The 14,674-nt window shown below is 36.4% G+C and overlaps 1 protein-coding gene across 5 annotated transcripts in view; it reads left to right on the top strand.

The window, feature by feature from the left end:
* Positions 1–14,674, top strand: part of Alg12 (Alg12 alpha-1,6-mannosyltransferase) — a 295,448-nt gene that overhangs the window by 116,468 nt on the left and 164,306 nt on the right. For 4 of the 5 annotated variants that reach the window (XM_090371645.1, XM_090371643.1, XM_090371644.1 and 1 more), the window contains one exon: positions 5,400–5,594. The exons of the other annotated variant lie outside the window; for it this stretch is intronic. In XM_090371645.1, coding sequence (XP_090227771.1) covers positions 5,400–5,594 — 195 coding nt within the window. The remainder of the gene's footprint in view (positions 1–5,399; positions 5,595–14,674) is intronic. 5 annotated transcript variants of the gene reach the window in all.

The raw sequence follows: 14,674 nt of genomic DNA, 5'->3' as shown, positions 1-14,674 counted from the left end.
TTTCTGTTTTCACATAACTGGTAAAACATATACCAAGCCCATCCATGGATGAATCGACCTGCCAACGTCCGTCTTAAAGATTTACTACTAAGCCGGGAGCTTGATTATGACAACGTAGCTACTGAAATTGCAACCATTCCACCATGGTGCATAGTTCAACCCATATATGATATGTATTTTCAAACCTGGGGGAAAAACACACTATCGAGGAAAAACTACCAGCAGTTATATGCAGCATACAAAGAACAATATCCACATCACACTTTCATATATACAGATGGGTCTAAATCAGAGACTTGTGTAGGAGCTGCAATTCATTTTGAGGATCGTACCTTCATCCAACAACTCCCAAAAGAATGCAGTATTTTTTCTGCCGAATTACAAGCCATTTCAATGGCTATAAAACAAATCAAACATAAAGAGATAGCAAACAGCATTATTTTCACGGACTCACTTAGCTCTGTTACTGCCTTGCAGAACGCAAATACCAAAGGACACCCAATCCTACAACATATTCAGTTTTCATTATCAAAGCTATTACAAAGAAATCACAATATCAGATTCTGCTGGATCCCAGGCCACACAGGAATAACTGGAAACGAAAGAGCAGACAAAGCAGCAAAAGAAGCTTCCACATCTGATTATGCCCTTCACACAATGCCATATACAGATTACAAGTCCTTGATCCACCAAAGCAGTATAAAACAATGGGAACAACACTGGCTAGATCAGACTAACAACAAACTTCGTCTAATAAAAGAAACACTTCGACTGTGGACTACTAGCTTCCGATCGAATAGACAGGAAGAAGTGATCCTCGCTCGATTGCGATTCGGGCATATACATATGACTCAATCTTACCCACTCAGAGGTGAAGATCCCCAACTGTCCAAAATTTCATAGAGAACGTCAAAGAGCCTTTCAATCAATAATGAATAAACAAAATAACCTAATGCTTAAAACAATTTTAGATGACCGGCCAAATATTACCGAAGTTTTCTGCTTCCTTAAGTTAACTGGATACTTTCAAAACATGTAAAATTAATAGTACACCTTTTATAGAGAAGCTACACAAATATATATATATCTTGGTTCTGCCGTAAACCACAAGGAAAGTGAAAAAATGCTAATAAACGAAACTCTCCTACCTAGGCTAGGCTAGGCGCATTATAGGCTAAGTTGCTCTTGCGCCAATAGCTCTCAAATAACAACAACAACAAATCTGTGCTTATCAATTTCAAGCAGGCATTTGACTCTGTAAACAGAGAAAATTTAATAAAGCAACTACAAAAAAATCCCACTTGATCATGAAATAATCATGTTTGTAAACAATTTCTACAAAAACACAAGAGCAATAGTAAAATTCAACAACCTTAAAACAGAGAAATTTGAAATAGAGAAAGGACTCATGCAGGGATGCTCTTTATCTCCATATCTATTTAATATCTACCTAGAAGAAATAATGAAATCATTTGAAGAAAAAAAGAGGCACAATAATAAATGAAAAAAATATAAACCACATGAAATATGCAAATGATATTGTGATTTTAACAGAAACCAAAGAACAACTAAAAGAAATTTTAACAAACATCGATAAAAGCAAGCAACAATTATGGAATTAATATTAATATAAATAAAACCAAAATAATGCAAATCGGAAAAAAACATAGAAGACATAAACATCCAAAATCAACGAATAGAACAAAGTACAAAAATTAGTATACCCGGGCTCTCTAATAACCGGAAAGAAACCTAAATAATATTGACCAAATTAATCACAGACTGAACATCGGATGTACAAACATGAACAAACTCAAAAACTTATGGAAGAGCAATAAAATCTCAAATATTCTAAAAATTTAACTATATGAAACTGTCATCATACCCACAGCAACTTATGGATCAGAGAATTGGAGAATAAATAAGAAAGGAAGGCAAAAAATAATGTCATTTGAAATGAGATGACAAAGGAAAATCAATAAAACAAATTGGAGAGAACATAAAACTAATGAACAAGTAAGGAGATATCTAAATTTTGAATGCAGAATAATATAGAGCAGATCTACAAAAAACAACTTCAGTAGGTTGAACATGTGAACCGGATGAAACCACACAGGCTGCCTAATGTAGTATTGACAGGAAGACTTGGAGATAAGAGACCACCAGGAAGACCCAAAAGAGAATGGCTACAATGCCTAAAGGAAAACACAGGCTTTCAGAGTTATCAACAAATGATGCAAGATTCAAGAGATAGTAGTAATAGTAGTAGTGGCATGTGATGCAAGAAAGCAAGTGTATGAGCTTATGCAGCATCAGCCAAAAAAAAAAATCACACCATTTCCTCCAAATGCCTCTCCAGTTCCTCCTTAAATTTATTCAACCTATCAACTTCCACAACGACGGATGGAAGTTTGTTCCAGCAATTAACCACCCGCTGGCTAAAGGCAAATTTCCGCAATCTGTCCTTTCTTAATTTAAATTTATGCCCCCTTAGGTTCGTAATCTGAACAAGTGGAAGGATCCCATCAGAATTCAGCGTGCTCAACCCATTCAAGGCCTTATACACTTCAATCAGATCACTGCGCAGTGCCTAGTCTCCAGCCACTGCAATTTGCAGAACTTAAGCCTCTCTTGGTAAGAGGATCCCTTCATTCCCCTCACCAATCTTGTTGCCCTTCTCTGTACACGCTCAAGTAAATCTACATCCTAAAATGAGGCCTCTAGACCTGTACGCAGTACTCAAGGCATGGCCTGACCATTGCCTTATACAGAGGGATAATCACCTCCTTTTCCCTGCTAGCAAAATTCCTATATATCATTGACAAAACCCCATGATCTGCCCTGGCAGCCTGTGTGCATTGCTCAGAAAACTTCATATCTGCCTGCACAATTACTCCCAAGTCTTTTTCATTTTCTACCACCTTAAGTGTAGTACCACACACTTGGTACTTTTCTCTCGGGTTACTTCTACACATATGCAGTACTTTGCATTTGTCAAGGTTAAACTTCAGTTGCCACTTCTTAGCCCATCTGCCCAAATTATCTAGATCCTGTTGCAGTAGCACACTGCCATTACTGTCATTAACAACCCTGCCAACCTTTGTATCATCTGCAAACTTCGACATTAAGCCTGATATACCTTCATCAATATCATTGATAAATATACAAAACAACAGTGGACCCAATACCGAACCCTGTGGGACTCCACTAATAACATTAGTCCACAAAGAGCAGCACCTATTAATTACCACCCTCTGTCTTCTCCCACTCAACCATCCTTTTATCCATTGTAGCAACTTACCCTTAATACCATTCTGCTCCAATTTGTACAATAGTCTTCCATGCGCAGCAGTGTCAAAAGTTTTCCTGAAATCCCAATATATGATATCAAAATTATTTTTTGCATCCAGTTCCTTTGTAACCACATCATAATATCCTATCAAATTTGTCAGACAAGACTTTCCCTTAACAAACCCATGCTGTGTCTGAATTATTGCTGCAGTCTTGTCTAGATGATCCTGCAATGCATCTTAGATCGACAACAACAGAGGATGATATCTAAATAGGGACTCAACCCGTGCCAAATGGAAGAGTAGAATGATGAATCATTATAAGGGATGAATACATTCACTGGACAAATGATTTTTCTTATTTTTATGGCAGTGAGTGTTGCTTCATACAGGAGTGTTTATATGCATTAATAATCAAGAATTTAGGCATCAGTTATATCCATTTTATAGTTCCTTAGAGTTTATATTTGTAGGTACAGTCCATTCCGGTTATTCGGGACTAGTGCATTTTGGACCGATTAAGCGGCTGCCCCAGTTATCCAAAGTTTCACGTAAATAGTTAAAAATACAAGGGATGCCCCCTTTACAATTGGTTCACTGTACAATCAAATCACGTTACGATGAACTCAACATAGTAAAGTACCGTTCACTATACGATGTGCAGTAAGCGCCAGTCATTGTGATCGCGTTTGTGAATTGAATTTTAATTCTATTAAACAGCGATTCTAAGTAGCGAAAATAGGAGGAATATTATCCACAGGCTATAAAAGCAAAGATATGTTAAGCACAAATTTACCCTTTATTACCTTACCAATTAAAAAATTAAATGATACATGATAATTGGAATAATTAATACATACTGTGATATGTACATACGAACTAGTTGACATTTCTGTTCACTGATATTTGTGGGTTGGGGTTAAAATTTAAAACAGTAAAAAGATAAGCAATCAATAACAAAGAACACGGCACACATAAATTGCAAGTAACACAATACATGCAAGTGAGAATGGAGTAACGAGTTACAAAGCTTTAAAAATAGGAATGAAGAGAAGATCTGAAAATTAATTTTTTTATATGACTGAAGATTTGATAGAAGTTTAAACACTTTTTACCATAATAACCCACAGAATTCCAACTGTCGGTATTATTGCAAATTCAGTAAGATCGAATTTACTGTCCATTTATGATAGATTTCACTAACAGAAAAGCCCAATAAACAGGTGACTGCTAATTGTTTTTATTGTTTTATGGTTGTGACCTCCAGAATTTCGACTGAACCACATGGTACCGTCGGAGACAATCGTAGGGTAATCTCCAGTGCTGCGGTTAAACGGCATGCTGTCCCAATTAAGTGAAGTAAACCCTGGCTATTTTCTCGATTGGTTTCTGTTTTTTAAGATTTGCTCCAAATAAATGGCTGCCCCGATTAACCGGTGGCCCAAATAACCAGAATCCACTGTATTACCATTTTCAGGTCTCTATGGCAGTATAGTAGTTTTGCTACAGGACAAGTTTTACTTAATTAACCAATCTCAGATAGAAATGGGTTGCCCTGTGTCAATTTAGGTTTTGCATTCATACGACGTACAGAATGATCCACGAACACTTTGGTACAGAAATAGGCTGGCACTCTATAACCTAAGTTGTTGATAAGTTGAAATCAATAAAAATGCCATTTTCAGAATATGCGATTCATTTTGGAATTTTATAAAATAAAGAGTTAGTTCATTTTGAAATTTTAATAAATTATGACATCCAAGTCCTTATCTAGGTATGCAACTAGGTCCTTTTGGCAGTCAGCTAATATCAAGAATGCTTTAACACTCAGAGTTTGAATATTTTTTATTTCATGTTATGTCATTAAATTAAATCAGCTCTTCAGCAACAAACTGTAAGTACTAGACTCTATCTGTGTTAAGTATTTTTGCAGATGCATAATAGTTGTAGCCTAGTAATCAGTGAATGACACTTATCTCATCAAATCCACAAATATGCCTAGCCACGAAGACTTCACTTCGTAATGAAATATATGTTGTTTAAACTGACTTGTGACTCTATTCAGGATCTTGAAATATGAACTAGTTACTTTCTCTGATATTATTGCAGCCTTGTTATCATATCATTTCTGGCTGAAACATGATCATCTGGGACTCATCATTACTACAGCAGCAGTTGTAACTATTTTCAGAGCTGAACTTGCCATTCTTCTGGGTATTATCATCCTTATTGAATTAACATCACAAAGAATGAGTCTTAGGTATCTGCTGAAATACGGAATACCAGCAGGGTTATTTATGTTAAGTAAGTGATACTTTCATTATATGATATAATTTTATGAACTAGTTACATAACACTAGATTTTATTTGCCGTTACTATAAACCATATGCATTTAAGATGTTTAATTTTTTGTGTTTTATATATGGCATGGGGCCTTGTATTCAGAATTTCAAAATTTGGAAGGGCCTAAATTTGGTAAGGTTCTTGGTAAAATCTGAAAATATAATCCACTACATGCCGAAGCAAACTGGAGAGTGAGTCATTTTGGTTGTATGCCCATCTGTTCATCACTTCTAGAGGTCGAAGTTTTGTTTTCACTGTTCATGAAATTTTAGCAAAAGAAATTGTCATATGCCATTTATTTGGAAATTTTTGACTGAAAAGATGAATTTATTAAGCAATATTTGCTCTTGGACATTTGTCAACATTTTCCGTCATGACAACATCATCGCTGTCATCATGTCAACCACCAGTAAACACCTTTTTACTTTTGGGCGGTAAATGGCTTTCTTACAGTCTCACTTATTGCGTGGAAATTTTTGCCCAACAGCCCGGGTACAGACATGAACAAAATTTAAAAGTTAGCTATCTTCTTATGCCATTAGTAAGCAGAAATTGCCAATTGACAATTTTTGCTTACTACTCTGATTGAAATTAGAAAGTCATATACTGCAAAGCTAGGTATGACATTGGTAAAATTTGATGGTGTTTGATGTGTATCTGACACTTTGCTGCTGCAGACAAACACAGTGAGCTGAAAAAGATTTGCTATGAAACACAATTGTAACATATGCAAAAGAGAAGCAGCTCTATTGGCAGGTTCTGAAGCCTTCTTGATTTTTGCTTGTAAACAGTTCCAAAAAAATTTTTTTACAATGACTCAAGGGATACTCAGCATAGCTGAACAAAAGTTAAAATCTGCGTATATTTTTGTGTTGTTGGTGAAAGTTTGACAGTGGTTTCACCGTGTCACTTTGCTGTCAATGGTAGGTGTGGTAGGGTGCAAAAATTTTCCAACACTGACTTCTACAGGGCTTTCCAATAGTAACGCTCGATTTTTGTAACGCAATAAAACAAACTGTGAGAGTGATAGTCATCTATTTTTATTTTTATTATGAAGTATATGTGTTAACATTATGTTTTAAAAATTATATCAGATAAATGTCCGCCGCGGCTTTGTCTGGTTTGGTTAATCCTGGATACCCAATTGGTGATGACGTTATCGCATAAAAGTGGCTCAATTTCAGCAATAACGCGCCTAATGTTGGCCTTTAAGGCGGCAACCGTCCGTGGTTTGTTAGCATAGACTTTGGATTTTAGAAAGCCCCAGAGAAAAAAATCCAGTGGCGTTAGGTCGCAGGATCTGGGCGGCCAATTAACGTCACCATTTCGCGATATAACGGAACCTTCAAATTTCTCATGCAATAGTGTTACTGTATCACGTGCCGTATGGCACGTAGCACCGTCTTGCTGAAACCAAATGTTTGTTTTGTTAGATCGATTCCATCCACTGCAGGCCAAAAAAAATCTCTTATCATAGCCCTGTATCGCTCACCGTTGACCGTAAGTGCCACTTCTTCTTCGTTTTCGAAAAAATACGGACCGATTATTCCGCTGGACCAAAGTGTACACCATACCGTAACTTTTTCGGAATGTACTGGGACCTCATGAATCTCCCGTGGGTTTTCGTCGCTCCAAATTCGGCAATTTCGCTTGTTAACAAAGCCACTTAACCAGAAATGAGCCTCATCACTAAACATTATTTTTCGCCCAAAATCAGGATCGACCTCCAACTGCTCTAGCGCCCAATCAGCGAATGCACGCCGCTGCGCATGATCGTTGGGCTTTAGTTGTTGTGTTAATTGCACTTTATAAGGGTGAAGCCCTAAGTCCTTATGCAGGATTCGCCAAGTTGTTGTCGAAGACAGGCCAAGTTCTTGAGCCCGACGCGGAATGGACTGTTGCGGATTCTCACGCACACTTTCCCGGACTGCAGCAATATTTTCAACGGATCTTGCGTTTCGCTGACGTAGAGGCACTTTCAGATTTGCCACAGACCCAGTTGCTTCGAATTTGTTTATTAAACGGCGAATTGTGGATTCTGAAGGACGTTCGTCGACACCATAAACTGCACGGAGTGCACGAAACGTTTGACGAATAGAACATTGGTTTTGATAATAATTTTTTACAATTTCGACTCGTTGCTCAGTCGTGTAACGCTCCATAATAAAATGCAGAGACTAACTGAATACGGCTACCAAAGATACCACCTGTGTGACTGTCGACTTCGTCATGCGCTGTTGCCAAACATCGAGCGTTACTATTGGAAAACCCTTTACATGTAAAAACAACTCCAGTCAAAATCAGAGTCGCATTGCTTGGAAACTTTTACACAGTGAAATAGGTGATGTAGTTATGTATCCCGAAAAAGTGTGATATTGATGAAGGGGCAAATGAAAAAGATAAAATTTTAATTGACAAATGCATTACTTGAACTGAAAGAACTTAAGGGATTGGAACAAAAAAAGATAGGCACCTCCGTAGCCAGGTGGGCAGGAGCAGCAGTGCGTAGCACACGCTTCTTGATTAGACTGGGGTTCGAGCCCATGCCCACCGAATACGGAGGATGCAGAAAGGTCAGGGAATGACCACCACATATCCCCGGAGCAATATGGCCTTAGTTGCTAATGCTCCTAAAAACCAAAACAACAACAAAAAAGATAAAAAAATAAGTCTATATACATGAACAAATTAATTTTACAGGGCCTGCTTAAAAACACTGTTCTGGAAAAAAGTGATAATTTTGGCTCTTGTTGTTCCACATTAAGCAAGATGTAATCATTAATGTTCATACTTTTGTAGAATAAGTTGTATTGCATATTGAAAACATTAAAATTTTTATTTCATAATATTTTTTAGATAATGCAAATCCTAATATGTGTTTTTAATTATTTATTTCCTTTTTGATTTATCTTGCTCAAGGACCAAAACCCAGAAACTCCCATCAGAAAGCCATTGGTTCCAAGCTTTCTAGATAAGGGGTCCAATACTTATGGGCTAATTCAAAAGCTATAAGATCACAACTTTGTGATCTTACAGCTGTTGTATTTTTTATTTAATAAGATGTGCCAAGTGCTGAGTGAAAGCTGTGGTCTTGAAATTTTTATTGATGCATATATCATCATTAGTAGTTCTGACTTTGTTCTTTAATTTTTTTAAAAATATTGCCAGTAACTGTGGCTGATAATCCTTATCATTAATGAAACCCAAGTGGGAGAAAAATCAAATTATATGAACTCAAGGATCATGCAATCTACAGAATTTTACTACATCATTCCATCAACTAAATGGAAAGTTCACATAAAGAAATTCATTGGGCATGATGTGATAAATGAAGGGACATGCCCTCTTGTTGGTATATACACCAATGAACCAAGTCATCATAGTTATCTGTGGTAGAAGAAACATGTCAAAGCAAATGAGAAAAACATCACCATGCTTGTTCTTCCTCACTGAAAGTTGCCATTTTGTTGTTTGTATTACTAGATATGCATGCCAACTACCAATTAAACTCATGACTACTAATAGTTAACAATGAAAACTGCACAGCTTTCATTCAATACTTGGTATGTTTAATTAAGCCCAAAATGCACAAACATGTAAATTTACATAGTTGTGAATTAATTTATATTGATATAATTTTATGGTTATCATGAGAGAGACTTTATTATAAAGTATATTTGATTTTTTTTTTTTTTTTACTCTCTGGTTGAAGATAAAATTAAAAATTTTGAATATTATTATAGATTTATTATATATATATCTTTTTTATATGTAGTTAATTAATTTATGTTTAGTCATATGGGTTTGATTAGACACCATAAATTTTTCCACCCTTTCCACACAGCTGACACCTTTCAAGAAAAGTTTTTTATTTTCCTGATGAAAATTTATGAATGTGTATTAATTACAGGCATACCTCGATTAACGAATAGGATGCGTTCCACGAAATTACTTCGTTAAGCGAAACTTCGTTTTCAGAGGTAAAAATACTATGGCCAGAATAGGGATACGTTCCTACGTAAAGAAAATGAAAAGCTTTTTTTCGAACAAAGAAAAGTTTTATTAAATAAACAGTCAACTTACATACAAAGTGAAATCACATTTTAAAATATGAGGTTAAAGTTGATTGTTTATGCTTTTTTTCTCTTTCATTTAACAGTGGCCTATACGGAGTTATTGCATTTAACACTGATCGCTTAACTATAACACTTCTTCCTAAATCAGGATCATTTTCACTAAAAAAAATTTAAAACGTTTTCAATGTCATTTAAGCACCTTTTTAAATCTTTGGTTGTTAACACGTTTTCGGCAGGAACTTCTTTAACTTCGCCTTCATTATCTTTGTCTTCGTTGCTAACAAGGTTTTCTAAATCTTCCACTGAAAAACCATCATCTTCTGCATTCAATAAATTTCTAACATCCTCTTCATCGACATTTTCGAAACCTATTGATTGAGCCATCTGGATAACTTCATTTCTAATTTCTTGGATGTTATTTTCTTCTTCTAGTACAACTTCTGGCCATATTTTGCGCCAAACTCCATTTAAGCATTTCTTAGTGACTTCTTTCCAAGAACTATCAATGTTTTCAATTGCGTTTTTAATGGTGTAGTTTTTCCAAAAAGTGTTAACTGTCATTTCCTCTTTATCCTCTAGTTCAGGTAAATTGCTTAAAATTCGACGCAGATAATAAGCTTTAAATGATGCTATTACTCCCTGATCCGGTTGAATCAGGAAAGTTGTGTTTGCTGGAAGAAACACAACTTTGACAGGAATGCATGTGTCCAACGTGTTAAGATCAGTAGGATGTCCCGGAGCATTGTCTAACAACAAAAGAGCTTTTTCTTCAAAGTTGTTTTTTTTTGACAATACCGTTTTACTCCAGGACAAAAGTGGTTAACAAACCAATCAGTAAATAACTCCTTGGTAACCCACGCTTTTCTATTTGCTTTCCATATTACAGGTAAATTCATTTTTATGTTACCTTTTAACGCCCTCGGATTTTCTGAATGGTAAACTAATAACAATTTTAATTTATAATCGCCAGAGGCATTTGATCCAAAGAGTAACGTTAAACGGTCTTTGGCTGCTTTGAACCCAGCAGCTGATTTTTCTTCAATAGAAATGAAGCTTTTTGTTGGTAGCCGTTTCCAGAACAAACCGCTTTCGTCAACATTGAACACCAAATTTGGTGGAAAATTTTCACGTTCAATTATTTCCTTTAGTTTTTCTGGAAACTTATTTGCAGCTTCTCCTGTTAATTTTACACTGGCCCGTTTTTTTAAATTTCTCGAACCAACCACGAGAAGCCCTAAAGGTTTCCGTAATTTCTTCAGTTTGTTTAGATTTCAGGTGATTAAACAAAAATAATGCTTTTTCTTGAATCACAATTTGACTTAAAGGCATATGACGTTGTGACATATCATCTATCCACAAATTTTTTCTAAAATTGGATTCCTTAAGCGAGTTAATTTTGCCGCTGTAACATCTGTACAATTCTGAGCAGACTGTTTTATTTTTTTCTGATTGACTTAGTATGGTTGTTAAAGTTGATTGCGCTAATCCTAAAGAATGTGCCACATCGGATTTTCTTTCGCCGCTTTCAACACGTCGTACGATATTTAGTTTAGTTTCCAAAGAAATTGCTTTTCTTTTCTTTGATTCTGACATTTTAATTAACTAAAACAAAAATATTTCTATTAAAATTTACAAAATCTACGTTATGTAATGCTACAAAGAACCTACGTCGATTATTGCAATGCGCCACACTGAAACAACGTCAATCATGTAAACAACAACTAAATTATGTGATTGACGCGAAAAACTGTTATAACAGACATGCCGCAGTGCGGGAGCATTCGGGAATACGTAACGAGTCGCCGTCAGTCACCAATCGAATGATTGTCGGGCGTTGGTCTTAAATTGGAATATTTTTTTATGTTAAATGGGGCTTGAAATTGCCGACTTCGTTATATCGAGGCTTCGTTATCAGAGGTAACATTAACCAAGGTATGCCTGTATTGTGAAAATAGGCAAAATGTAGGAGCATTGCATATGAAATGCTGATTGACAGTCATTAGGTGTTTTCTGTCCTCAGAAAACACCTAATGACTGTCAATTCAGTAGGTGTTTTCTGTCCTCAGAAAACACCTACTGAATGACAAAGATTTTTCTTTCTTTTTTTTTTTTTTTTTAATCATAACATGTGCAGTTTTGACAGGTCTAAATTTTTTGCCGTTTGTCTATTGCCATTGCAGCAGAATTGGTTTTCAAGAATAGTGTTAGTACAGTCGATTCCGGTTATTTGGGACACATCGGGACTAATGCATTTTGGCCCGATTAAGCGGCTGCCCCAATTATGCAAAGTTTCACCTAAATAGTTAAAAATACAGTTTTACAATTGATTTTCTGTATGATCAAATCATGTTACGACGGACTCACCATAGCAAAGTACTGTTCACTATACGATACGTAGTAAGCGCCGGTTTTGTGATCACATTTGTGAATTAATGTTTAATTCTATTAAACAGCGATTGTAATTAGTGAAAATAGGAGAAATATTATCTACAGGCTATAAAAGTAAAGATATACTGTATTAAGTACAAATTCACACTTTATTATGTTACCAATTAAAAAAATTAAATGATATGTGAAAATCCGAAGAATATTTTCCACAGGTTTAGCAAAATAAAAATAAATTTACGCTTATGTGCATAGCTTAATTAATACGTACTGTAATCTGTACATACTAACTAGTTGACATTTCTATTCACTGATATTTGTGGGTGGGGATTATAACAAAGAACATGGCACACACAAATCCAATAACAAAGAACATGGCACACACAAATCACAAGTAACACTATATGCGCAAGTGAGAATGGAGTAACAAGTTACGAAGATTAAAAAATAGGAATGAAGAGCGATTCTGAAAATTAATTTTTTTTTATGACTGAAGCACTAACAGAAAAACCTATTAAAAAGGGGCCTGCTATTTTTATTGTTTTATGGTTGTGACCTCCAAAAATCCGACCGAACAAAGTGGTATGGTCGGAGACAATCGTAGGTTAACATTGAGTGCTGTGGTCTCCTGCCCCGATTAAACGGCATGTTGTTCCAATTAAGCGAAGTAAACCCTGACTATTTTCTTGATTGGGTTCTGTTCTTTAAGATTTGTCCCAAATAAACGGCTGCCCCGATTAAATGGTGGCCCAAATAACCGGAATCCACTGTACTTGATAAAATGATGCATGGGCACATATTAATCCAGCATCATTGGGTGGCAGGGGATGATGCTACTTTTACTCACTTTATTGCTTATTTCTTCTAATTATTGTCCATTATTGAAATTCATATCTCCACAACACAAGACCAAAGTCTATTCCAACAACGTACAGAATAGAGGATAGCTTTTTTGCCTTTCAGTAATATTGTTGCTTTTCTCTGCACCCTTTCCAGTGAATCTAGGTCCTTAACAAAAACAAGGTTTCTGAACCTGTATGCATTAATCAGAAGTGTGGTTTAATTGCTTCACGAAGACGCCTCCATAGCCAGGTGGGTAGGACAGCAGTGCGTAGCACACGCTTCTTGATCAGACCAGGGTTCAAGCCTGTGACCACCAAATACGGAGGATGCGGAAAGGTCAGGAAATGACCACCGCATATCCCCGGAGCAATACAGTTCTTGATAACCAAAATATGGCCTTAGTTGCTAATGCTCCTAAAAACCAAATAACAACAACAACAGTTGCTTTACACAATGAGATAATTACCTTTTTTCCTGCTGGAAAAGTTGTATTAATTATTGACAGAACCCCATGAAATGTCCTAGTAGCCTCTCAGCACTTCTCAGAGAACTTTATTTCAAACTGCATAATTATCCACTGGTCTTTTATGTTATCATGTACCTTGTGTGTTGAGTGCTAGACTGAACCACAGCATATTCAGGGCATCTTCTTGGAAGGTTCCTCTTCTGATGGGAATTGGTCAGGTCATGATATTTTCAGCCGTGATGGGGGTCCTCCACTTTGCCATGTTTGCTTTTAGGAAGTGTGTTAATGTTGGGTTACTTTGTAGATCTTTAGTGTCTCTCTCTAAAGGAATTGCTTCAGATAAGCGATTTCTTTAGTCAGAAACTCTGGACGTGTCAGGATGCCTTATCATTTGAGTGAACTGCTCTGCTATGTGCCTGTGTGTGCAGCTGAGCTACTTCATGTTTATTATTATTACAGATAAGTGATTCCTTGAGTCAGAAACTCTGGAATTGAAGAAAAGAAAAAAAATACATGGGATGCATATAAATTATCAGGTGACACAGAAGTCTGTGGTAGATATTATGAGAAATCTTTTGCAAAGGATGCAAAGAAAAAAAAAAAAGGCTTCTTTTTTTTTTTTTTTTTATGAGAACCCCAAACACGAGAGGTATTATAACCTATAGTACTTAGTACCGTGCTTGGGTTGGAGGTTGAGAAGACGAAAGAAGATATTTGTTGATATTGGACTTGAACTTCTGTAGATTGTAATTTTCAGGAAATACGTATGAAGGAAGGTTGTTCCAGAAAACGGCAGTTGAATGAATAAATGAGGAAGATGAAAAGTTGGTTCTGTGGGTTTGAAGTTGGACAGTAAATGGATGTTGGCTGGTGACGGCACGTGTTCGGACTGTTTTGAAAGAGAGAGCGGGAATTATAGAAGCCAATTCAGAAGAACAGTGCCCATGGAAGTATCTGTAGAAGAGGCATGCAGCAGAAACAGTGCGTCTATGAGAAAGCGAGTGGAGAGACTCTGTTAGAGATGAATCATTAATTAACCTAACTGCCCTCTTCTGAATGGAATCAAGAAGCCTGAGAGAGGTTTTGGGGGCACCACCCCAGATGTGGGAACAATATTCCATGGCAGGGCGGATTTGCGATTTATACAGAGTGAGCAGCTGTTTGGGAGAAAAGTAACGCCGAGAGCGAAAGAGGAAACCAAGTTTTTTAGATGCAGAGGAAGCAATATTTGTAATGTGCTTGTGCCAAGAGAGATTAGAAGTCAGGGTAA

This window comes from Mastigoproctus giganteus, chromosome 4 (assembly GCF_048544385.1).
Source record: "Mastigoproctus giganteus isolate SK-2022 chromosome 4, ASM4854438v1, whole genome shotgun sequence".
Lineage (NCBI taxonomy): Eukaryota > Metazoa > Arthropoda > Arachnida > Uropygi > Thelyphonidae > Mastigoproctus > Mastigoproctus giganteus.
Note: the sequence above shows the minus strand (reverse complement) of the source record. Positions and strands in the feature narration are given on the sequence as shown.